This window comes from Clinocottus analis, unplaced genomic scaffold (genome assembly GCF_023055335.1).
Source record: "Clinocottus analis isolate CAN_PGR_092001 unplaced genomic scaffold, fCliAna1.0.p SCAF_13, whole genome shotgun sequence".
NCBI classification, from domain to species: domain Eukaryota; kingdom Metazoa; phylum Chordata; class Actinopteri; order Perciformes; family Cottidae; genus Clinocottus; species Clinocottus analis.
This window is the reverse complement of record NW_027175854.1, coordinates 7,540,001-7,567,759: the sequence shown is the minus strand read 5'-3', so window position 1 is coordinate 7,567,759 and position 27,759 is coordinate 7,540,001. Positions and strand designations below refer to the sequence as shown.

The following is a 27,759-nucleotide window of genomic DNA, read 5'->3' as shown; positions in this document are numbered from 1 at the left end:
TTTCACGATGTGGAAATTATGGACAGAATGGCCAAAACTAATAAAAACAAGAACCAAGTTTAAATAAAACAGAGCTGTTTTTTTTTGTTTTTTTTAAATGTTCTTGATATCTCCGGCGTCGCTCAGAAGAGTCTGTGATTTGATCACACACCATATCATTTTTGCTAACCACCAGCCATAACCAAGCCTCCGATTGGAGTTTCCCTTTAGTAGTTCAGGATGTGAAAATCTGGAGTCGATCTGATAAATAAGCCCCCCCTCCTCCCTTCCCCCGTACATCCCTAGTGTCTGTGCCTTCTCTGTCTTCCTGTTATATGTCTCTCATCGCTCACCCTCTCTGTAAAGTTGACCCTTCTGTTTTCAACTCTGCCTTCACAGCCTCTCTCTAGCAGCTCTGACTGTTTGTCCCTGGCCCCCTTCTCCCTCTGTTTGGACGGAAGTTCAGGCTTTATCTGCCTAACTGAGCGTTACATTTATAGGCTTAATTTCATTAGTGGAATGCAATAATAGCCCAAGCATGTGTGCGTGTGACATGAGTGCTGAATGTGTGAGGGTATACTTTGTGTGTGCATGTATGCGCTAACAGACCTGTGTGCAGCCTTTGAGGTTTCAAACTTCCACTGTTTATGTATAGTCCAACCAGCGTATCAAACCATAGCTTCTATCAGCATTCCTTCCTGATTCTGATGTGTGTGTGTGTGTGTGTTTGCATACTAATACCTACCGTGTGAAAGCTTGTGGAAGTTCAGCCAGACACGTACATCTGCTTGTTTCATTGTCTTCATGTAATTCTGTGCATGTGCCTTCATATTTTTGTGTGTGAGTTTCCGTGTGTGCTTGCATTTGATATGAATGAAAAAAAACTAAAACACACCAGTTTGGGAAAATTGTCCTCCCGACATTTGTGGTTGTGTTTCTTTGTTTGCACAGTCAGAACATATCTGACACATTATTGTTTGTGTTCGCAGGGCTGATCTGGAACTAGCGTGTGTGAGTGTGTGTGCACATGTATGTGAACCACCAATATGTTTATACGTGAGGGAGTACTGTGAAGGAGTAATGTATATGGCATAAACAGCTTGCAGATGAACAGATATGGAGATGGATGTGTTGCTGCGTTGCCAAGTGGCTAAATAGTGAGAAGTGTGAGCGGCACTTACTATCACGTATAGAGGGAGAGCGAGGGGAGAGGAGGGAGGCCACGGAGAATGCGTCAGAGAAGTAGGGAGAAAGATGGGAGGAGGAGATGCATTTTTTGAGAGGCTGTTGCCACTGCTGCCAAAAAAATGGTGTCATCATTCACACTGCGAGACCAAGCTTGTGAGTTGTGGCAGTGGTGGTGAAGAGATGTATATTTACTTGTTGCGTGTGATTATTTATGCTTCACATGTGTCTGTAGGGCGGATGTATGTTGAAGACCAAGCTGTTTAGAGCACTATAGAAAAAAGTGGGTACAATTTTTGTGCATACATTTGTGTGTCTGTATGCTCAGTGACTCATGCACTGGCACAAAGGAAAGCGGAACAAACACATTGCCACTCCCAAGACCCAAATATTTACCCTATGCAATAATGATAATAATAAAGATTCTACCCAACTTGAATGACCGCAAAATGGTCCACTTTGAAAGTAATGATCCCTAAATGACCTCACTTTGGAGAAATATCCTCATTTCCTGCATAAACACCATATGTCTGTTCATTGTAAACAGCATATGTGAGCATGAATGTTTCACGATGAACTGGAGAAAACAGAGATGTCGGCCTGGTATTATTGTAGGAATCCGCCAGAGAGGCAGCACACCTGGATCTTTCGAACCCTTTGAACATGTATGGAAATGCTAATTCAACGTTGCTTCCTCCCTCGACCAAGTTCAACAGCTGCTTTGCAGCAAAAACAACCCACACCACAGAAGCCACAGTTTAAGATGAGTGCTGAATAAACATTTGACTTGGCCTAAAACTCAACGGCTGCTATCAGGTTCGGCCAGATAGCTGTCGGCCAACGGCATTAACAGTCATTCTGATCAAGCAACTATCTAAACGCTGCTGTAAGTAAACACAATGCACAGAAAGTGTGCAAACACTGCCTCTGGCTAACCAGCTAGATTGTGAGTTAAAAAACAACAACAATAAAATGAAAACAAACTTACTAAACTTACAAAATCAGGATGACACGATTACATTTGTTATATTGAGTTGAGTTTTAGTAACTCCAGTAACTTGAAATATTATTTCAGAGAAGCTTAAAAATTCAAACACACACAGAAACACTAACACGGCTTAGTGCTACTAAGCAAACACACACACACACACACACACACACACACACACACACACACACACACACACACACACACACACAGCCTCTACACAAATCCAGACAATGAGAGCGGCAGAGAGAGAGGAGACGTGGACATTCCTCAGGGATTGCATAAGGAACTGTGTGAAAAAGAAGTGACCCTTTACTTTTCACACATCCTTTATTTTTCACCATCTCCTCTCCTTTCCTTTCCTTCATATCCTCTTCCTTCTCTTTCTTGTCATGCACACCCTAATAACACCGACAGAATAACCTTCTTTCTTGTTCCTTAGTTATTCATTATCCTATCTTGTGCTTGTGTTTACTGTAACCTCAAACAACCTTCCCACTGGGATCAATAAAGTTTAATCTTACTGTGACGTTGTGGAAGGAAAGAACTCCAGCTGATCCCTATGATTACCACCACCAACAGAGCATACTATGGGGTTCAATAAGTCCATAAATATACATGAAATATTTTAATTATAACCTGCATCAGGGGATTATATTGGCAATTACATATTTGGTCATACATACCAACTATAGACGTATACACTATGAGATTAAAGTACCGTACATTTACTGTAGGTTAGAAATGGGAATGACAATGAATTGAGACTGAACAGTAGACAGACAACAGGAAAAACATGTAAAGAAAGAGAAGAGTAGACAGACAGAAGAATATGGAAGAATGAAGAGGCCGACAAAAGAGAGAGGAACAGAGAGAAGGAAAAGCAGAGAGAAGGAGACATGGAGAAAATTGGCGTCGGTGGTCAGATCTAATCCAGTGAGCATGTCTGTTGTCCTGGAAAGGAAACCCAATTATATGGCACTTCCACTGGCCCGATGGCGCTCCGTGTGTGTATGTGTGTGCACTGAGAAGGTTGGTCTCATTAGGTTGACTGACAGCTCCCATTTTTCCACCGCACACTCCTCCCATTTGAGAGCACACACACACATGCAGAGAAACGCCAAGACCAGGGGTAATTTCTCAGACAGTATTTCTCTCTTTGAAGCCCCACTCGCCATAGCAGCAATTACTGTAAAAGGCAGCTAAGCCCCCCCCACGCCCTTCTTTCCCTCCCCTCCCTCAGCTAATTGAAGATCCCGAACTAGACCTTCCACCCTTAAAGGGCATGTGGAAGTTTCAACAAACAAAACGGCGGTGGAGGTGTCTCAACATTAACTCAGGTTCATGCGGACATGTCGTCATGAAAGCGAGAATCTAAATGAGAACTCATCCCTGACTTCCTTCTTCACCTTTAGTGACAACTTTCTTCTGTCTGTTACCGACATGTTTTTTCTCTAATTCTAGTTCTTTGGGAGTTACGGAGATGGATATATAAACAAATGAAGCTTGAGTAAAAAAAAAACTAAAAAACGTGACCGCTAAAGGCTAAGTGGGATGTTTGTTTCTTTGTCAGTGATTTATAACGGTAGATGGACTGCATTTATACAGCTTATTTATGCTGATATCATTGCAAAGCACTTTACAAAGTCTCCCATTAACCCACTTGTACTTCAAACACAACTAATTGGCACAATGAAAGCAGCCTTGAGTTACACTGACGCGCCCAGGGACACTTCAACGTGCAGTTGGAAGAGGAAACTCTTGAGGTGCCTCAAGCCTGTCGACCTGTCAATGCTCAATTGTACGACTTGTTAGCTTTGACAATGAAGTTAAAAGAAATTAGAAATTAGGACTGTATGAAATCATACAACACTTATCTGATATTTGATGGACATAATTGATTAGACTGTTGTTGAACATTAAGGGATGTTGACATCATGAGTCTGACATCCGAGACTGCTAAGTGGCTGATTGAAGATCAAGTGACGTTTTGTCAGAAAATCAAACCCGCAAGACAAATGACAGCATTAATTGTTATCGACGTTGCCGTGTTGTAGGTTGTCAAAGCTGGAGGAAAGAAACCAATGAAAACAGCTAGCCACAGCGCAGCAAGCTATGATTACTTCGGCTCAACACTCTCAAAGGCTGCCCCCTTATTTGAGTTATTTGTCGGAAAGCCTGTAATTGGATCATCAGTCACTCACTGAAATCGTCAGACGGACGGCCGTGTTGTCGGCCGCAGAGCAACGCATGATGAAAGCCGAACCTGACAGAACGTGGTGAGCGGTGAAACTGCTGAGCGCCAGCTGAACCATGGTCGTCTAACGCGAGCTGCGCTGCTCATCAGAAGCTCTGTTGCCTTTGGGCCAAAAAAAAAGTTTCTCCAATTATTTAAAAACAGACATTAAGTGTGTGTAACATTTACACTCACATTTGTAAGCAATACTGGCAGTTTTTCCAAGGCAGACTGTGTTCAAATTTTTTTTTAACGACCAATCCATTTTTTTCCATTGAGGCAGCCACTGGTTTCTTTCAGCTTAAGTTCTTGGTTGGACAAATCAAACCAAATTGTCAGATTTTAACAAGCGTCAGGGCTCCCTTGTTTCATTTGGTGACTAAAATGCTGTTTCTATCCAAACTTTATTAGCCATAAGACATAAGCACCCAGTTTTTCAGTGTGCCAAAAGATTGAAATCACTCGGGGCCGAGGAGAGGTTAGTGGCCCCGATCATCTTCATTCACCCTGACACACTCAGACTTTCACCACACAAATAGATAACACAACTCCAATCTGGGAAACACACTCAGGTTCGTTCTTTGATGGGCAAGATCATTTTTTTTTACTTCTCTTTTGATAAACATGCAAAGTAAAACAATGTGATTTATATAAAATAATGTACAGTATACCTTTATTAGATTATTTCAAAGCCAGCAGACCGCACAGCCCATAAACAAAAACTACAGTTTGTATATCTGTGTGTGTACATAATATAAATAATACAATTCAACTATGATGTATTTTGACTGCAGAGCTAAATGATGATAACGTTCCCATGTGACAGGACTGAAACTGCCCGGTGTGTGTGTGTGTGTGTGTGTGCGTGTTAGAAAGATTTGATAAATGAGCTGTCTGTTGCAGTGTCCTTTATATGGGATGTTTTCCCCAAACAAGGTCTGAACATTTATCATGTGCAGCCACAGATACAAATGGATGGCTTGAAGGATGGATGGTTAGATAGCTGGCTAAATGCATGGAGGGAAGAGTAGATGGATGGATGAATGAGTGGGAGACGGTACAACCGTGGATTGCTGAGAGGCGTGAGGATAGAGGCGGCTAGAAAAAGATGAACAGGACAGAATCAGAGCCACTGGCTTTTATGACGTTCAATGTTAAGTTATTCAGTGTCCATCTCGGCATTTCCTTTGCTGTGATGATAATGGTTTGCACAAAAAAAGGACAAAAAATAACCCAGGCATATGCATACATTATATGTGAATAAACACACACACACAAACTTACAAAATCAGGATGACACAATTGCATTTGTTATAATGAGTTGAGTTTTAGTAACTTCACTAGCTTGAAATATTATTTCAGAGAAGCTTAAAAATTCAAACACACACAGAAACACTAACACAGCTTAGTGCTACTAAGCACACACACACACACACACACACACACACACACACACACACACACACACACACACACACACACATCTCTTGGTTCACTATTGATTCATCTAAGTGCTTGCAGGATGAAAGTGACTTTTGGCAAACATACAAATGCCATTATTACATGGTGATATTGACGAAGAGGAGAAGAGATGAGGATGAAGGAAAAAAGAGAGAAGGAGATTGATGAGAGGGAGGGGAAAATGCAACGAGGAAAGTGAGGTAAGAGGTGAGGGGGAGTGAGAGAGAAAGATGGATTGGGAGAGGGGGAATGCAGCATGTCAGACAAAAGGACAAAGGAGACAAAATGTGGGATGAATAAATGAATGAAGGGCTAAATTGTGTTGACGATGCTGACACATATTCCACCTCCCTTCTCTGCTGTGAACATTTTGACGTATGCGTGGGCATGAAAGTGCATGGACAGCTTATTGGTGGACAAGGCAGACACATAGCGGGGCTCTGTGCGTTGACTGCAACAACAAAAAAAACATACCATCATAAAAAAGTAATTTTTTTTAGCCTTAAAAGTTTTGTTATCTTAAAAAAAAAATCATACTTCCCTATTTGTGATAGTATCTTAAAGCAAGAGAGAATGAGGTTGACAGCTGCATTACAGTTTTTCAAAATTCCTGAAACAAGACCATAGGCATTGGAAACATTGAAAAGATCCATTTTTGGCAGATTTTTAGGACTTGGTACTGACTTTAAGTATATTTCCCCCAGTGAGCTACATGAGCATGTGTTGAATGTCTGTAAACATAATATGTATAATCTGTGACCGTGGGCGTTTTTTTTTTTCTTTCCGTTTCCGCATGCATACTCACATGTGCGTGTTTGAGCGCTCATATAGCATTTGCATGTATCTTTATCTTTGTAATTGGAAGAACAAGAACTTGCACATGGGTATTCGTTCGTATGCGTACCAGCATTTGGGAGCGAGTGTGCATCCGTATGTGCATGTACGTGTTCCTCTCCGTCTGCATTGGGGTGTTTCTGTGCGTGACAGTGTCTGCATTGTAAAATGTGTGAGTTTTCAGTTGAGTTCAGCGTCATCCCCAAAGGGCAATTACAGCCCAGCAGATGCAGTTTCACACAACAGGGAGAATATTGAGCAATCTGAAATTGTTCTTATCACAGTCACTGGACCATCGCTTTAATTGCGGCGAGAGCTTGAGTTCACGTCTCAGGGAGTTTGAGGCTGGGATGGAAACACAAGGCCATGGGAAACAGAACAATTCACTGACTGAACATTTACATGCATACAGATGCATTTTCAAATGGTGATTATTTTTCCGCATCTTAAATAATAAAGTCTTCATTGGATTAGTAGAGTCAGGCCTGCCATGCTATGTTTCGGACTCTTTGAAGCTACAGCCTAAAGGAAAAAGTTCACCATCTTTATGGAGTGGAGGATCAAGGTAGTCCAAGGACCAAATTAGCCTTTTTTGATTACTCACTCAAGTGAAAACCTTAACATTATTTGCTTTGCTTCAATCGAAGGCCGCAGCGCACACACCACTGAATACAGAAGTAATAGAGGTATGGTGGCAGGAATGTGCCTATCTGGGGAGAAAACGATAATAAAATTGCCACTCTTCTGGAGCATTGATGCTTGAGTCAACGAGCACGTTCCAGTGTCAGACACTTCCTGTGTGTGTTGCCCTTCATCTTCTGAAACTGAGCTTATCTTTACTGACCCTCTCAGCATTCTAACATAGCGATCTATGTTCTGAGTCCCAGCCTATTGACGCCACTCTAGGCACAGGTACATAAAGTAGAAACCAATTGAATAAATAGGTTATGTCAGATATATTATATTGGACACATCTCTGTAGTTGCAAGAACAATGTCTTATATTGGTTAGATCTGAAGTATCTCCCTCTCTTCAATTCTTTGTTTCACCCACTTTCATGGTTTAACATATTCCAGCAGTTGTTCTCATTCCTCTCTTTCTTCTTCCCTTGAACCATCATCTATCTTTATTTAACTTGAAATGTCTTGTAATCAATAGCTTTTGAAACTTAACTTTCAATGTAGTCCTCCCTTTTTCTTCTCGTCTCTCACACTTTCATCTATTTATCCTTCTATTTGAGGCCAAGTCTCCGTATGAGCATTTCTCTTTTTTCTCTCTCTCTACATACCGCTCTCATCCACCATCCAATTTTCTTTCAACTTTTATAATCAAATTAGTGTCAGGCTGCTATGCTTTATTTAACACAACCTCTCAGTTTCCTTCTCTCAATCCCATTCTTTGTCTCTCATTTGGGGATTGCCATCCTGAAATGCTATCTATTAATGTCCATCTCACTTATATATATATATACTGCCTCTCTTTCTCTTCATGGCATCTCCCAGAGTCTGCTATCCTTTCCCGTTTCTCTCCCTCTCTGATTCACTCCATTCATCTCAACTCCAAAACTTCCCCCCATTTTCCTCCTTCTGTCTGAATCTCCATCACCCTTAGTATCTGGGCCAGTCGTCGCTTCGTTCCTCAGCAGGATGGATGGTTTCCTCAAGAGATCAATCTGATCACGCCAGCGCTTTCATTTGAAACTCAAAACACATTTTCAAAATGTTGCATGTGAACGCCATTCTCACCCGGCTCTGCTGTCTGACCACATTAAAGGTAAAGGTAAGTTCCTCATACTAACTGCTTCAATTAGTATTCAACCCTCTGTGGCTGTAATTAATGAGGTTTATATGGGGCCAATAAACAGTGCATCTTATTTTGGCAACCTCATTTAATTCTACCCAATGATTTATGTCACAGCTTTAAAAACACATGTTTTGCACAACAAAGCTAGTATAGTCATTAAATATGCAGTCTGCAGTATAATGGCAGGAGTAAAACGCTGCTATAATATATATATATATATATATATATATATATATATATATATATATATATATATATATATATATATAATGGCAAGGCCATGATATGTCTATGAAAACTATTCACAAACATTTAATAGAGGGCAGACAAGTTAACATGCTAGTTTAACATGCTGGTTTTATGGCACTTTTTGTTTTGTTCTGTCGCATGAAGTCGAGGTCACAGAAAAGACGGGAGTGACTCTAATGGCCATAAGGAACAACAAATTCAGGTTGTCAGTTGCCATTTCTTTTGCACTTCAACAGTTTGACACTGTTCATGTTAGACAATTACTTATCTATTAACAAGCACTCTCGGCCGGAGTGAGGACTAACACTGTTAGCCAACTCCTCATAAAAGGGGCAGAAGTGCAACCATAAAATGTTCACCGCACAAAAGTGGTTCCCCCTTCTGAAAAATACACTTTCTGCTGCAAAAATTAAAAAAGCATCAGCATGGAGACTTCCATCAAAGGACACTACAGTCTTTCAGCAGTCACCCACTACATTTGTGTAATTTACAAATGATGTGTTCTTACCCAATCCAAATATTTACTTAAGGTTTCCCACCTTTCACTTAAAGCATTAGTTCACATGTTGATTGATTAGTGTTGAGGGAGCCAAGGGGAACTAAGAGTGTGTTTAATCACCAATTTATTCCACACAGATCTGAAGTATTATTATGACTTTCTTCATTCTCAACTGCTGTGAGACTGAGGAAGAGAGACCGAATGTACGTTTGTGTAGATAATGACTGTATGTGGGATTGTGCGAGTAAAGGTCTGAGCATAGATCCAACATTTTGCTAAATAACTGTGTGAAAGTTAGATAACAGAATGTCGTTGAACTGTGACATATTGTTTCATTTCTTGTTTTGAAAATGTCAGAAAAATAATGCCAAATATAACCTTTTCAGTTGGAGTATTTTGTTTGGACACTTAAAGACCTAAAACTATTCATTGGTTGAGAATATAAAATCTCGGTGCAGGAATCAGCTAATCCTTGTACTTGATAAATCACTTGAAACAATGAATCAATAATTTGAATTGGTGTCATTAATTTAAACAATAAGCCCCCAGGCACGGACTACAAGCAGCCTAATTAGGAGAAGAATTAAAATCAAGAACATCTTGAGGGTTTACTCTTCTCAGGTGCATTGACGTCTTTAGTTCAGCTGTGAAAGCCACAGCGAGTGGTGCCAAATAATCACTGGGTACATTATATACTGATATTTTACACATTATTTTCTGTTCATTATACTGAACAAATGACACAAACGACAGATGAAAATACCCTCACGTTAAGGTGCGCGAGCTGATCTTTTAGGAATCTGAAAAAGGGTGAACAAAGGAAGGACATATTGAGGTGGTGAGGTAATGATAGAGACAATTGTTGAAGGATGGAAAGAGCGAGGGAAAAGACTAAAAAAGAAATGTGTACTCTTCTGTAATACGTACGTGTGTTTTTCCATGTGATAGTCTGTAACCATAGTTCTTGGAACAACACAATTGCGAACCATTGATGGGCATGATAATAACGCTGCAATGTTAGACCTGAGCTGAGGGAGCTTACATCACAGGAATCCTATAGTGGACACATATGCTTTTACTATACGAAGCCCTGAGGGATCTGAACCTACAAAAAACAGTCAGATACAGTAACATACACCAAAGAAGCTGAGCGATTATGTCTGTCTGACGAGGGATCAAACTCAAACAGATACAGGTTCGGATCATTTCATATCTAACTGCTAACTGCTCTCAAAGGCATTTCTCTGGAAAAATCCCTGTAGTCTCTTTTTCTTTAGCTCAAAAAACCCCCCTACAGGTAGAGGTATAGATGACAAAGAAATTGTAAAAACTAAACTTTTTAATAACAACCTATGCTACTTCTGGAAAATGTGCCATTTCCTTTCGAGAAATATTTTTGCAATGAGGTGAAACTCAATCTGCAAAATGGAGGGAGGCCAGCCTTTTTCTTCAGAACACCACATCCAGGGAAAAAAATGATATGTGCTCACCAGAGGTTTTCAAATAGCATATAATGAATCATAATCTAACAGGTGTTTTTCAATGTTGACTTAGAGCTTTTGGTAATGGAGCTGTATCTGGACAAACACTCTTGACCATTTAAAACTCCCTTTACTTACTGCATAGTTGTTACATGTGTCAGACAGACTTTTTTTTTAGGCCAAGCTATGTTACTCACAAGCGAGGAACTCATTTTCACAATGTGTGATTCATGTGCATGTGTTCAGTTTTCAGTTCAATGTGTTGAATCACGACCTCAAAACCAAATACTAAACCGTAAGGTTATGTGAACTCCCTGTTTCTGTCTCTCTCTCTCTCTCTTCCTCTGTAACACAAACACTCACACACGCCACAAACACACACACACACACACACACACACACAGACACACACACACACACACACACACACACACACACACACACACTCACACACACACACACACACACACACACACACACACACACACACAAGGGCTACTCACATGCTGCCACTGCTCTTTGATGAGTGGCCGGTATCGAAGGAAGTATTTCAGAGGGAAGTTGTCGATGTCGGGCCAGGTGGCGGGGCTGTGCCAGGACACCTCCAGCCTGCGAGCGTTGAAACGGATCGGGGTCGCAGTCACACGCTCCGGGGGGTCGGGTTTAACTGTGCGGTGGATGAGAACGATTAGTCAAAGGGGCACCCCAACAATTTAACACATGCAAGTTCAGCATTTTTTTTGAAGCAGAGTTTACTGCTCTGGAACTGCTGCTGAGCTCAGTGCCACCAAGCGACAGAGGAAATGCCACTCGCAGTCGATTTCTACATTTCAGGGACTTTTGCAACAAACCCTGCAGCTGCATCTGAAAGCTGAAACGTTTCCAACCGAATACGCTTTTTTGTATTTACTTGATGTAAAGGCCAATTTGTTATTGTGCAATTCTGGAAATTGAGAAACATGTTTTGGTCCATCTTTATCAGTTCAAGCAGCGGTCACGGCCACTTTGGCTCACGGTTCAACCCATTTGAATTTTTCTCACCCGCTCCACTCGATACATCACAACACAATAATGCCGGAGGAGTATTTCTGTGTGAATACGCATTTTGGCTTAAGACTTCACATAACACCTACATTATAATCGAGGGACATGGAGTTTAAAACATAAGGGAAGAGAAGGCCAGAGAAGCGAGGGAAGGTCTAATGAAATATGCTATTGAGACGCATAATGCAGTTTTTTTTTTAACCTTGACACATACTAGGAACTAAAAGTCAAGGTATTTTTGTCTTTAAAACATTGTTGCACAATTTTCCTTATTTCACCATGTACTGCAATGGAAATAAATATTAAGAGGGAGGATGAGGATGATATATTTTCATTTATCAGTAAAAGACAGCGGTAAGGATAAAGGCAATAGACAGGAAGGCATGAGTCCCTGATGGACAGTTTTGTATACATGTTGTGTTTCTGAATACCTGTCAACCAAGAAAGACTTGCAGACAGAGAAATTGAGAGAATTCGATTCAATGCTTTTCACAAGATATTCTATGACCCAGTCTTTGTTGGATCACTCTCACGAGTAAACACATTGGCCCACCACTTCAGCAACATGAAACCTTTTCTCAGCCAGACACATGTATGATATTACAAAAGGAAATGGATAGCAGCAGTAGCAACCAACATGTCTGATAATGAACGTAAAGATAAAGTACAAGAGGATGAAATCACTTTGGGTGAAACTCGCCACAAGATACGTAAGGCACATAAACCGGCACAAACAGAAGCAAACAAACAGACATCTCTCTCAGTATAATCTTCATGGAATTAATGATGAAGATATGAAAGACCGTTGGAGATGATAAAAAGACAGATAAAGCAGACCGACAGCATTCTCCCTTGAGAAAGAGATATTAATCTCATTGTGACCTTCTTCAAGCAAATGTGTAAAAAGATGAAATAGGGATGGGAAGAAAGAAAGCAAGCAAGAGCAAAATAGAAAGAAAGAAAGAAAGAACAGTGCATATAGGCAGAGTGAAACCAAAGTGAAGTCAGTGGAGACTAGAGATCAGAAACTCATCCTCTTTGTCCACTTTGGATTTCTCCAACAACTCGTAACAGAAGAAAACATGCGCGGGAACAGAACAAAACAGAGAGAAATCTGTATGGGTGGGGAGTCCCAAAGGCTTTTAAAGTATTCATCTTACTTGAAAAGGAGTATGAGCTTTGTGTTGCATGAGTAATGAACACATCCTTCTTTTGAAGCACTTGTATTAATACTAGAGCCGAACGACGAAAAGGACTTAAATGAAGAGTGAGACAATGAGAGCCCGGGACTTCACTGACCCAAACAGATTTCAAGAAGTTATTGTGAAATGCGTTGAGGAGCAGATTAATGGGCTCAACAACTTTCACAGTGTCCATTAATTAAACTTAAAGGAATGTTGCAGGGAGATAGACGTAAGCCATCTTTCTCAATTCTGAGCTACGAATTGTCAATTGCCAAATGAATTCGAGAAAAGAAAAAAAAAAGTGATGTAATGAGGGGAAGAAAAAAGCACAATGTTTGATCACGGGGGTATAACTTTATGAAATCCCATTGTTTTACCTGGCCCGTCCATGCTTGGCCTGAAAACGTCTGTCATGACTCCCTCGACTCTGTTCATTCAAATTTGCATCAACATTACTGCTCCTCTTTCCTCCTTTCAGCCCCCTGTTGCAGCAGTCACTGCAAACCGTTCTTTCTCTCGGGTGATGATGCAAGTGAACAGGTATACCGTAACATAAAAGTTTAATCTTTCAAACAACTACTTGCGAGACCATTATGTTCACTGTCTGCTGAAAATGGAACAAGAGAGTGGGAGGGAGAGGGGCTAGTCTTTCTTTTTAAAAAGAAAAAAGAGGGTAGCTTAAAGGCTGTCCTGGTGGCTAAGACTGTGCAGCAATCAAGCAGTAAAACAGAAACAGAGATCTGTAAGCTTACCAATGTAGTACATTATCTGCATATCTGATTTTAGTGCTTCTAAAACTATAACTGTGCAGCAGCTAGTCCTCTTACTTAATTTCAAATAAATGGACTTACAAAATTGGAATCTATGAATCGTTTAAAATCCTGTTTATAAAAGTCCTCTTTTTTAAAATAAACTACTGTTGCTGTGGAAGTACAGAACAATAGCTCCTCCTTTCACAGGATTAAGGCTTATTGTTGGAAGCAGACTGTATTTTTGTAACGGCGACTAAACTCTACATGAAGTGTGTAAGAAGTGCTTTTCTATGTGCATAACACATTCTGTGGGTGTACAGCAAAAAGTATGTCTTTAGTGTTTTTTTTACTGGATAATATGTAAAGCATGGCAGTAGCAGAGAACAAATCTGGTTCCTTTAATGGACTCACTGAAATTAAATTACACAAGTTCTCCTGCTCACATAATTAAATGACTCGAAGTGCTACGTCCTTAATGGCTGCTGTCCTATTTGTTCAAAGCTACAATAGGCAAAGAGAATCAATGGGAATTTTAAAATCTAAAAGTTCTGTGTTAGGTTTTCTCTCTTGCAAAATACATCATAAATGACAGTCAGAAAACAGCATATGTTTTCATATCTGGGAAAGTAAGACTACAGGGAGTCATACTTTACCCGTAATGTACCATACCATACGCAATGACTACACTTGTTACGCTGTATCTAATCTCTACCTTGTGGTGTTTATTAATATGAAGCAGGACTGCAGCTCTCGGGATTTTCTGTTGGAAGTTGCAGTGGTAAGAAGTCCGCTGCTGTCCCAGAGGCAGTTGGACTTGTTACGTTTTGTGCATAGTAGTAAAATAGTGTATCTCTTAGCAAATAAACTCTCAAACTCTGCCAAAGCTTCTTTTTTTTCTTTTGGTAGACAATGCTGACCTCTGACCTTCCTCGCTGGGGCTGCAGAAATCAGTGAGATATTGCAACAAACTAAATAGTCTTGAACAACAAATCAGCTTGTCAGTGCAGTCTGGGCTTGAACATATCAGTGAAAACAAATAAATAGCTGCAGGGTGTTGCAATAAAGTATTTTACACGGCTGTTATTACCCTCTGAACTTAACTTCACTTTTTTTGCCTGAAGTCAACATTTGCTGGCTCCAAGGGACCCGCACACAAACCACCACAAAGCAACCACAAATGAAACCTAAATAGCAGTATAGTATTAATTGAAAGGATGAACCCGACAGATGATTTAATGGTGTTGTAGGAAACCTACTGCAGCTATATTCCCCCCTTTGAAATTTAGTCTGCAGTGTTTTCATTTAATCACAATTAATTAATAATGTATTCCTCAATCATGCTCAGGTTGGCTAGTGTCAGAGTTGACAAAGCAAATCAATGTAGGTAAAAAAAAGAAGCTTTAACTTTAGAAGTCTTTACACTAAGACAAGATCATCATTTGATCATCCTGGCACAGGAAAGCTTTACGTTATCATTTGATAAGTCTGAAACTTCCTTGAGGGTTCTCTTTGTAACTATACACGCACACACATGCACACGCACGCACGCACACACACACACACACACACACACACACACACACACACACACACACACACACACACACACACACACACACACACACACACACACTCTCTCTCTCTCTCTCTCTCTCTCTCTCTCTCTCTCTCTCTCTCTCTCTGTCTCTCTTCTAATTTCATCCCGGCTTTGGTCGGATGAACAAGGACAGTTGAGAATCTTCTTACTCCCACTCAGAATTCAGAAGTGCACCAGGAAGCATGAAATTGTTTTATTTATTTACGATCTGCCTCGTTGTCCCTGATAATGAATGTGGCTTACAACTTAGAATGGCATGGGAAAGACTTTTAACAATGCAGGAACAAGAAGGAGATACGAGGGAGGAGAGCAAGAGGCGGGAGAGAAGGCAAAGTATTTGAAACACTTCAAACAATTTAGAAAATAGATGAACACAGCAAGATATTTGAAAACTGGGTTTTTTTGTTTGGGCCTTTCAACTTGCAATTTCAATTTCAATAAAATAAAAATATTTTCAAAGTCTTTCTTATTTGCAAGATACTGCTCTTGTGTTCAAGTCTAAATAGAAAATAGGTTTATGTTGCTCTCAACTCTCCCTCTCATCACAACAACTGCATTGTATTGTCAGTTTACGAAAGTGAAAAGCAAGCAATCATGTATCAATTTAGCCTTCTAATGAGTGATGGAGGTACACTATTGCATTGTTTCCAAGCTGTAATTTAACTCAAAGATTTAGAGAGTGGAGTACAATCGGACACTGAACAAGACATTTCTAGTAGACAAAAAAAAAAAATACTGTGAAATGATTAAAGGAGGATGAAAAGACTGACAACTCCCAGACCGAAAAATACTGTGGTAGCAACTTCAATCACAAGGTCGCCACACCTTAAAGCATACTCTGCTTTATGGTCTATCTAAATGAGACCATAATGTACTAAATGACTTGAAACTAACAATTGAGACCATAAACTCATGTTTACAATGTTTACTGGGTAATATATCAAGTGAGAAGTAGAGTGATTTTCTCATAGACTTCAATACAATCCAACTTCTATTTGCAACCACAGTTGCCCCATTCATAAAGAATGCATGCAATGGTCTGAGGCACTTCACTACCGGCTCCACTTTTCAGAATCTGAGGTTGCCATCTGATTTTAAAGCAAAACTTTAAGAAATAAATCTGGACATAATGTGTGGACGGACAACATTTGTCATACAAATGTAATTTTCACGTTTGAAAAGATATGGCTGGTGACAGAGAAGGAGGAAGAAGCCAAACAGGACGGAACAGGGGGAAGAAGAAGTACAAAATCACATGAAGGTCATGTGGGCAGGAAAGAGAAAGCACAGGGAAAGAAAGGAGCAGTGGGGTGTTTTGCTATCACCAATAGTTGAGGGATATTTCCTCAGCCAAGGCGCTAATCCGGCTAGCATTAGCATTTTCATGAGTCCTGTGTCCGAGGCTTGGCAGAGCATGTCACTGCCTCATTTGGTTACTTATGTACGCACACGCACACACAAACACACACACACACACACACACACACACACACACACACACACACACACACACACACACACACACTCTTTCTCTCTCTTTTTCAGTACCTCACCCTCTCAGCCGACACACTCCACACAGCCCCGTTGGTGTCTGTGTGTGTTTATGCGTCATGCACACCCATATCGCGCTCTGAGCAATACAACAGAGCTGAGGACTGCTGGCAGCACTTCCCTTATCTATTAAAGTACTTCTCATTCCTTCTTTAAAATGGATTTCTCCTCTTCACTGCTTTCCAGCCTGAGTCGCTTATGAATTCTAAGAGTCTTGCTATTATTAGGTAGCCTTCTGCAGCCTTAGTGAACAAAAAAGCTTCACAATCCCAAACTGCATTTCTTTTTCAAACTACTTAACACATCAATCACCGGTTATAATCTGAGAAACAAAAAAAAGAGACGAAGTCTCAAACTTTTCTGGTTAATTCTTACATTAAATATGACAGACATGTACTTCCATTGCAGCTGGTGTTTGGATTATCTGGGACTTCAGCTAGGACTTCATTCAGTGAGAAAGCAGACGGTCACATCCTGTCCAAGCCTCAATTAAATACTGTTTGCTGCGGAAAAGGTTCAGAGGTAGCATGTTTATTATCTAGAGCCTTTGGTAATGACAGGGGTGCGCAGTCAGTGGGTTTCTTGCTAATGGACTACGCTGTTGGTTAAAGCGAAAAAAAGAAAGAAAAAGAAGCTGTGCACTCTCCTTTCATCTGGTTGACAGTTATTTGGCCATTGAAATTCCTATTTTCGTTGTCTTTTTGGCACCGAGCATAACTGTGTGTGCAACAAATCTCCAAAGGGAACAAGAAGTCAATGAAATCAGTCATCTGTGCACAAACAAATGCATTAGCATTGCTCAATGGTTGGCATCCTCAAAAAGATGCCTCGACACTCTTCATCTTAGTTCATATTTCCGTTGCCAAATTTTTTTGTCAATCTGTGTGGGAAAAGGATTTTTCATATGTCCCTGAACTAAGTTCAAATAAAGAGCTGCTTGTACACTTTAACAAAACACGTGAATATTCTGCAGCCTAAATGAGTTAGCGGGAATCTAAAATGATCCGTTCTACAAAAACATCAGCGCTTCAACATGCACATGCATCATGTTTCTTTTTCAAATTTGGTTACAAACGTGTCAAAGAAGACCACAACATGAGAACACTTTACACAACATCTCTCTTACCTATACTGGACTCTTCAAAAGAAATTGTGGTGGAGGCTTTCCCTAAAGCATTGACTGCCGTCACATTTACTTTGTAGGGAAAGCTGGAGAAGACCTCGGGGAAACGTACACGACAGCGATTCTTGTGGTCTGGATCTTTCTGCACCTCCAGTGAGCGCTGGTTGTGTCTGGAGAGGAGAAGGAAATGAAAAGTGAGCAGCAGATAGCGTAGGAAAAAAAAAGTTATGTAAATATGCCTTTTCAACTTTATTTCTCAAGGAAAATTACAATCCTCTTTAAAAAGTCATTTTTTTTGGTTAAAAAAGGACACAAAAAAAAGTGTTGTTCAAAAGAATGTGGAGCTGCTAGTGCATGAATAAAGCAGTCAGCATCACTCAAAGCGCCACCTGATGACTGGCTGAGCTAAACGCTGTAGTTACCGACTACTCCTGCTGTGAGTGCCTCCATTGTCCTCAACACGTCTCTCTGTTCTCTCTTTTCCACTCATCAACATTATTTAAACAGAATGACGTCGGTGTTACAAACTTGAAGTCCACCTGCTGAGGTGTGAGCTGTGGGACTCTGTGATCTGGGCATATCAAAGAGAAGCTGAAGGGAGAGGTGTTTAACTACAGAGCAAAACCAACATGGTATAAGTTGTCTTATAAACCAAATTTATAATCAAATAAACAACCCATTTTTTTTCACTGACTCATGTGGATTGTGGTTGCCTTGATATTTTGGGTTATTTTCATTCTCAAATCTCGTTGAATAGCCTGCAACGTTTTTGTTCTGTAAGGTGAGAAACTGGACCTTTTGAAGGTAAAATGTTTGAAATTATACATACATTGGTGCCTGTGCCAAGGATAAAAGTCATTTTCAGAATACACCAAATTGCAACATTAAAAATGCCTCTAACCCGTTGTAGGTGACTTTGTGTAATCTGTGCTTCACCCCCTTTTTTCAGTTTAGAGCAATAGAGCCCTCAAAATGTTTACGTGTGACCTGATAATTGCCAACATTTTTTAAAAGAATGCATATGTCACTTAATGTAAGCTAAGTCTTTGAGTGATTTAAGCATGCAATTCCAAAAGTTGACCAATGCACTTACTGTACGTCGACTTCAAAGGTGGTGGGGATGTACGTCGGGTGCAATTGGTGCCAGCTGCAGTAGAAGCCTTTAGGGTAGGTGTTGGATCGACAGGTGACAGTGGGCTCCCGAGGGGGAACTAGAGAAAGAACAAAAACAACAAGACACAGGGCAAAACAGTTAGCCAACATATACAGTACATTATATAATTAAGATTTAAGAGTTTGAGAAAGAGGCTTTAAGAAAAACATACCAGACATACCAGAGTGATTTTAAAACAGCACAGCTCATATTAGTCAAATAGAAAGCAGCAGTTTATAATTTAACATTTCCTCATTGAATTATTCAATCTTGATCAAGTATTTCATACACACCAAACGCCACCATTGCTCACTTTAAATTAAGTTGTGCCTGGTTATATTTTATGAGATATGCCTTTAATTTGTTGAGTTGTGATTGCTTGTGTTTGTGTAATTCATTTTTTTATTACACAAATAAATTGAAGTAAGACTCATTAAGGAGTGATGAAGATTGATTACATCCATGCATGCTAAAACAACTTCCTTTAGCTTTCACAGTATCACTTATATTTTCTAGAAACCTCAAGCTTCAGCAAAGATCATGTTAAAATGGATATCTTGAGTCAATTTGTATTGAGAGGCCATCTTGTTAAGAGAATGTCAGGTCAGATTCAACACCGGATACAAATCAATATATCATTCCTGCTCACTCTGTCACTTGGTAAACAGCATATCTGCTTCTTCTTGTTTTCATCTAATGACTGCAGCCGGGTAAAATGTTGTGACTGCAGGCAATTATTTTCAAATTGACTGTATTTGCATTGATTTCTGTCCCCTAAGCTGTCTGAATGGAAGTGAATAGAAGAAAAAAGTGACCTGAAAAACCTCATAGTGAAACGTGTGTTACCCAGAACAAATGTTTAACAATACAATCACATTTAAATTAATTAACAAAATCATTGAAGCATAAGACGATGAAGAACTGAACTGGAGATATTAGAGAGACAGAGGAATACAAAAATAAAAAAGTAAAGAAGCTGGGAGGGGTGAGGGTGCCTGGCGAAAGGGAGGATGTTGAAGTGGTAGAGCAACAGAAGAATGAAAGAGGTCGGCCAGAAAAAGTGATGTTACGCCAACTCTGGCCTCCTCCAAGATTAGGGTCTTTTCTTCACGGCTAGTCAACCGCGCACTCGTCTACCACTCCCCTCTTTCCTCCCCACAGCTTTTAACCCCTTTACCGTCGTTATCTCTCCTGCATGTGACATACAGTGAGGGTACAGTGCGATATCACAGAAACATATTTCTTTATATTATAAGATATTGTCTTACCTATAAATCCTTTTCCTCGTCTGTATTCTATTTCCAAATTTACCCTATTTTAATATTTTATCTTTTCTTGACCTAAACTGCAGCGTTTTTCAATTCACACGTTCATTTGGTTAAAATTGCTGCAGTATATCACTTTGATAATATGATAATATGGCTGGTATTGGACTTTCATTTTTAAATATTGGATAGCAGCCAGTAAGCTTGATAAACTGCTGATAAGATATGTTGACTGATACACACTTTAATTCTTCATTTATAGCCCGTAATGCACACCAGAGTTGAATGGGTGGGATGGGTCATCCTGTCTTTCGGAGCCACAAACCCATTCAGTGTGGACATGGGAAAAACGGCATGAGCTGCTCAGTCGAGCAGGATGTCTCTCCCCTGTGGGAAAAAGGATAGCTCTCAATGTTTTTGTAGAACAGGACTTCCAGGGTGTGGCCAGCAAAAAAGAAAAGGTAATGCTTTTACAAAACAATGATGAAAGGAGACCCTACCTTACTTTGAGCAGCATGGAGAGACTATTTCAAATAATATTTTAAGCTATTTTCAGTAGTTCAGGAGTTCAATTCAAGGGATGGTAAATGTCCTTTCAACAATGGCTTGAATGTTGATATCAATAGAGATTGATTGACATATAAAACTGTAAAGTAAAAATATACAACGTGTGTATAATAAGTTATTGGCTCCATGTTGGAAACTAAAACCAGAAAAGAAAGAAAAAGTAGTTTTATTTGGAGTGCATTATGATTACCATCCGGCTATACAATACATATCTATATATCTATCTATATATCTATATATATATATATATATATATATATATATATATATATATATATATATATATATATATATATATATACATATATATATATATATATATATATATATATATATATATATATCTATATATCTATCTATATATATATATATATTTCTATATATATATATATATATATATAGATATATATATAGATATATATATATATATATATCTATATATATATATATATATATATATATAGATATATATATATATATAAACTGAACTGAACTGGAAAACATTAAAAGCACTTATTGCTTTTGTATAAAGTGAATCAATTGCTGGTCTTTAACATCTTTAAGGTAAGCAACAGACTGAACATGGACGAAGAAAGGAGTGGCTTGTCCCTCACAGGGACCCTTACTACTGAACAGTACCTGTTCAGAAGAAGAAGAAAAAAACAGATGTATAAATTATATATGTATATATGTTAACTTGCTGTTGCACCAGAGTGCTGTTTTATTGTTCTGATAACATTACTTTAAAATAAAAGTGTGCAATACATTTTTTTGTATTAATACAACACTTCATTCTTGAATTTGGATCAGACTGCAAATAATTGCAGAAAAATCATGCGATTATTCAGTTAAATTTTTGGATAACAAGATTTATGTAATGGCTAACTTTGTATCTCACACACTGAGGTGTGTGTGATACAAAGTAAACCATTCATGGTGTTACAATTGTTCACCATCTCATAAAGAATAGATCCTCATGAGCAGCAATTCAGAAAGCGATGCTGTTGAGATATCATCAATCACCAACAAATAATTTTGTGGCAAAAAAGAAGCCACGAGCCAAGTGTTTGAATGTGGGAAAAAATTAACAGCGGAGAGGCAACAGCACGAGTGGAGAGGCAATCCCTCAGGAGGGAGCGCGAGTTGTAAAAAGCAGATGGGACAATTCACATGTAAGTGCCATAGTGTGTTTTATTCTGTCGCTCCAGATAAATACCCAAGGCCCAATTCATCCAATACATCTCAAGTATTCCTCTCATCCTGGATGATAATATCAGTTCATTTGCATCTAGTTTCCATTACCCTGCAATGCTTTGGAGTTTCAGCACCAAGTAAGTGTGATGTGCTGCTGTCTTTTTGTGTCTTTATCTCTGTCAGCTTGGATGCTGAAACTTCTCTCATAGACAAATAATATGTGAGTAATCCTGTATGTTGCATTCATGATGGCTAAATAAACAACAAAAACATTTCCACATATTGTAGCTGATTCCAGTCTAATTATTTTGTAATAATGATATTGAAACATCCCTCAAGGAGTATTTGGCGCACACACACACACACACACACACACACACACACACACACACACACACACACACACACACACACACACGGCCACAAGCAAGAGGTTGGCTTGATTGGCTGCTATAGGGTCATTTCAGAGTCACACACAATAAGCTGTGTTTAAGCGGTCACCACGGCAACTCATTAGCCTGTCAATAACGCCAACGAGGAGGTGCCAGGGACGACATCCAATCACACTCAATTAATCACAGAGACTAATTGGGGCCATCTCAATCAATTGGCTCCTCATCTGAGAACTTCAGTCAAAGTCACACATACGCACACACACACACACACACACACACACACACACACACACACACACACACACACACACACACACACACACACACACACACACAGACACACAGACACACAAACACACAGCTGCAGGTATTCCTATCGGCTTTTTAGAAAGAGCTTATTACGAGTCTGGAGAAGGTCAATGATAACGTTGCTGTTTTAGAGGGAAAAAGCGACAGCGGGAAGGTGGAGGAATACAAGAGGATAAGCAAGGATGTGTGTTCACGGGAGCTATGTTTAGAGTGGCTTGTTTGCACCCCAGAGTGTTTACTCCTTTAATTTAGTTCATCTTGCCGCGTGTGAGGAGCTTCAATCAAATGCTCGAAGTGCAGGTCGCCGGCAGCACACTGTTTGGGCTTCTTTCAAGGGAACTGGAGTGTGAGCTTTGTTCGGAGGGAGAACGTGACCTGAAAAAAACTAAAAAACTACTGAATGTGGCCTTCATAGCACAAGGGTATACGTGTTTAAGGCGACAGACGTAAAGATCCGACTGCAACGGTTTACAAATAGAGCAAAATAGAACACAGGTTATCAAAACGGTGCCCAATGGAAGTCACTTCGAAGTTCATATGATTCATGGTTATAACCCCTGGATCGCTTGAGTAAATGAGTAATTGGTCCATTAATTGAAATTGTCTTAAGCTAATAATTTTGATGTCATTAGACTTACATACTGCTTTAAACTGGTACGACACAAATAATAAAACACAATAAACTAAGCAAACAATTTAAGAGGAAATAAATTTGTTGGGTCAGTTGCAACATAGAGGAAGAAAGTAAAGATAAGACAGGATGGTAAAAAAGGAGGTGAGGAACAGGGAGAAAAGAAAAAAAAGAGAAACAAAGATTAAGTCAAATAAAGGGTGGGGTAAAAAAAATAGAGAGGAGATGAGACAAGACGTCCTTCTTTCATCAGACTTTACTCATCTAACCTTGAAAAACTTTCAGACACACAAGACGTAAAAGTGCACATGGCGCTAGGTTGCCTCAAAAACAATGAACATCAAACGCTGTCTTTGGATCTAATGAAACTACAGGTTGAAACAGGACGGAGAAGACAGGACAAAAGGTAATGTGCCTGTACACAGAACAGAGAACAAAGACTGTATGAATATTAAGGTACATAAAACAACAGCTCTAATTAAAATGTCATTGTGCGTGTTCTGTATTTGTTGAACCACCCTACCTGAATCAGTGGCAGACAGGACACTGCTCATGAATAAATGTTATTTGAATTAGTGCACTTTCATCATGTGGTTTGAATTGCTAAACACCAAATGTGATTTTGAAGATGCCCTTTGTGAGGCTCATGAAACACACACCTGCAGGTGTGCACACGTGTGCATGCCCGAGTGGTTAGTGGGGTTACTTTTAAATGCTAATAGGTCGGAGACACAACTTACTGCAGACCGTGGCTCATGAATACTGAGACCATCAAGAACAGAAAAGAGACACTTTTTATTCATCAAACCAAAGCTGGGCCCTGGTTTGGCACCTGGCCTTAAATCTCTTTCAAGCTACCTGACACAGATTTAAAATATTTTTTTTAAATTTACTTCTCACATGTCATGCAATACGCTGCATGACACATCGTCCCTGTCGTCAGACCTTTGGCGTTTCTGCACGCTGCTCATTTGTTTACAGCCAATTAGCAACTTGAGATTGAGAGCTTGAGAAACGTGTGCAAGTCGTCAAAAGAAGCGAAATCATCGCCAGACAAACGGCCTTTTGCTCTCTGCTGTTTACCTGCATTCAACCAAATCCTTCTCGAAGGTCATCAGATCCTACAAAACCGCCAAAGCTTTCATACGTGAAAGCAGAGTCTGTTCATGAGCTTAAAGGCTTTTAGACGTGCGTAAAAGGTGAAATAAATCCTGCAAAGCGCGTTGTCACACCAGCCCGATGCCGCACCACTCGCTACTGTAAATAAACTGATTTCATCTCTCTCTCTCTCTCTCTCTCTCTCTCCCTCTCGCTCTCATATAAGCCATACTTTCTCTTCTGCTGTCCCACTATTCTAAACCTGTCAGACAAAAATTCTGGGACTCGCAAAAAGGGGATCTTTGCCACAGAACAACACACATGCACGCACACACACACATGCACACACACACACACACACACACACACACACACACACACACACACACACACACACACCCAAGGGACAAGGAGATCCAGTGGTCCTGGTTGCTAGGCTGCAGACGCTGTAGTAATTGCTATTTGTTGGTGTCAGTCGCCTCCCTGTTGCTTTGTGTGAGTTTGTCCGCATGCATCACTGTGTGCGCGCGCACGTCTCTCTGTGCCCGTGTGTGTTTGTAGTGGATTCTCTTGCTATGACAACGAGAATGAATGCCGTCTCCTCCAATTTCTCCATTCACTAATTTTTTTTTTCTCCACACAACATTTTCGGCTTGTGATGTTCAAACGCTCCAGAGCGCCGTTGGCCGCGACCAAAACACAACATCACAAACCTTCCTGGGTCCGAATCCCTATTCATGCTGTCTTTCAGTTTTCTCTTCCATGATGAGGAGTCAAGCTGACGAACCACAATCTTTTGCTGAACACAGTTAAGTGTCTGAACAGTGAACCAAGGGACTGCCAATAGCGAGCAAATCCATTCATCTGTCTATCCATCATGCACATCTCATTTGGTTTGAAAACCACTTTCTTCGTATTAGAAATTCTCCTGGGGAAGATGTGGATCCTCTTGGATTCGGTGCCACTCTGAATGGCATGATTCGCTCAGGCAGATGGCTTCGGGCTCCGCTCGACTCGGCCTGCCAATGCTGGGCTGACTGCATTTTAGATTAGCTTAGTTATGTGTCATGGGAGAAAGAGGAATGTAAATAAATCTGTAGGACAAAGTCAAAGAGAGACGGAGACGCTGTGGTGCCTTTTTGTCCAGACCAGCTGTTGTGGCTAACTGTAATGTAATTGTGGTGCAATATTTTTATCCGGTGCTCTGAAGCTATCCCAAAGCATGAACGCATATATGTGTGTGTGTGTGTGTGTTTGTGTGTGTGTGTGTAGGAAGATTAGTGTGCATACTGTAATGCGAATACACAATATTCTGTATAACTAATTGAATTGGAAGTGCACACATTTGTCTGCACAGTATGTGGACTTGCATGCGTAATTAAAAGCATGTGCATGTCAGAGTGCCAATTACAATAAGTATATCTGAAGAGTGCCTATAAACATTAGCATAAACTGTTCTTTCCTTTGTAGAAGCATCACTTTGACTGTACATCACTTCCTATCCATTTGCCTAAAATGCAACAGGGCACATTTGACATCGATGACAACTTTTAGATCCCTAGATTTGTCTCAGAGACTCAACAAACATGTTTGTATTTGCAAGTGGGTGTGACCTTTATTGCAATGCTTTTTCATTACACAGAACCTCCAGTCTTGTTTGCACAATTGCTGAGATTTTGATTCAAGGATTTAAACGCATGCACATCAAGTGATCTTTTCTCTACTTTGCTCCTTTTTCTACTTTTCTTCTGTGTCTATCTTCTTCTCAAGCATTCAATCTCTCTCTCGATTGATGCTCTTCAACCGGTGGGAGTGAAAACGACAGCGAGTGCAACTACAACTGGACTTGAACACACATCCCCGCACACACACTCACACACACACACACACACACAGTGCACTAAACAATGACGCCCCGGCATTCCAGGAATGTCTCTGGGCCAATTGAAAACAGCCGTGTGTGAGAGATGAATGAATGAAAGAAGGATGAATACCTTATGAGAGCATCAGGAGTTAATAAGTGAGATAGACAGAGACAGAGACACAGAAAGCCACCAAAAAAGGAAAGGAAAAAAAAGCCCAGAGGCGAGTTTAAATACATACATAATCATAACCAATAGAAATGATGCCAAGATCTAAACAAAACAAACAAGATCCATATCATTTGCAATGAACCACAATTATCCTTGAAGAAGGCAGCAGAGAGGTATGAAGAGGAATTGTTGAGAGGTTTGACCTCCACAGTTTTGGAGGTCAGACACAGGAAGACGACCATTATATCTGGACACTTAGACCCCCCACCTCCCATCCCCACCCCTCATCCCCACCGGCCTGTCTCTCACCCTCTCTTATACACAGATGCTCACTTAGCCACCTGACATCAGAAATCTTTCTCAAAGCTCAGGAACAACATCTCGCGTTTCACAGGAAATAAAACAAGATTCCCGGGCGGTTTCGCACCTCGAAACACAATCTCACCTCAAGCAGACTCGTTTGGCCTTTTCCCTCCTCACCCAAAAACCTCTGATGGAAAAGACGGCCAAGTGGGTTTCATGACCCATTTTTTGTTTATGAGAAATCGTTGCATACTGTTGCATTGTTAAATATTTTACTGAAAAAAATAAAAATAAAATGTAGCTGCAAAGTCCAAACTGCATTATGGGAATATTAGTTTGATTGCTTTTTGAGAGACAGCTATTATCTCTTAGCAGGAGAGCAAATGATTTCACTGCCCAGTGCTCCCTTCCCACTTGTCTCGCTTTCATTTCCCCACTCTCAATCTCTGCCATTTTCAATTAATTCCATTCATTTTCTGCCACTTTCTCTTTATCTGTACTGTTTAATAGTCATGGTAATGACAGTTTCACATTTTAATGCATCTGGGGAGGGGCTCTGTACAGAAGAAGGGAAAAAAAATTAAAAAAACACATCCATACGCCAGAACTCCTTAAAAAAATTAACGGCATTTGTTATTTTGTCTTATTTAACATTGATAGGTGCATGATATTTGATGGTCCTCTGTGTGCTTAACTTTCCTCAGACCGTTGCACAAACTAGTAGCATTGAATCCAGAAGCTTATGAGAGGCCGGCCAGACATTCCTTTCGTGCTACTTCATTCTTGCCATATTTCATTATTGTTTGTCTCGACAGGGCAGTGAAGAGTGCCATGAAAGTTGAGGA

General features: G+C 40.0%; 1 protein-coding gene across 2 annotated transcripts in view; it reads right to left on the bottom strand.

Moving 5' to 3' along the window:
- Nucleotides 1–27,759, bottom strand: part of cntfr (ciliary neurotrophic factor receptor) — a 202,019-nt gene that overhangs the window by 11,539 nt on the left and 162,721 nt on the right. For both annotated transcript variants that reach the window (XM_068573297.1, XM_068573296.1), the window contains 3 exons: nucleotides 19,060–19,177; nucleotides 17,970–18,136; nucleotides 11,219–11,382 (listed from right to left, as the gene is read on the bottom strand). In XM_068573297.1, the coding sequence (XP_068429398.1) occupies nucleotides 11,219–11,382; nucleotides 17,970–18,136; nucleotides 19,060–19,177 (449 nt within the window). The remainder of the gene's footprint in view (nucleotides 1–11,218; nucleotides 11,383–17,969; nucleotides 18,137–19,059; nucleotides 19,178–27,759) is intronic.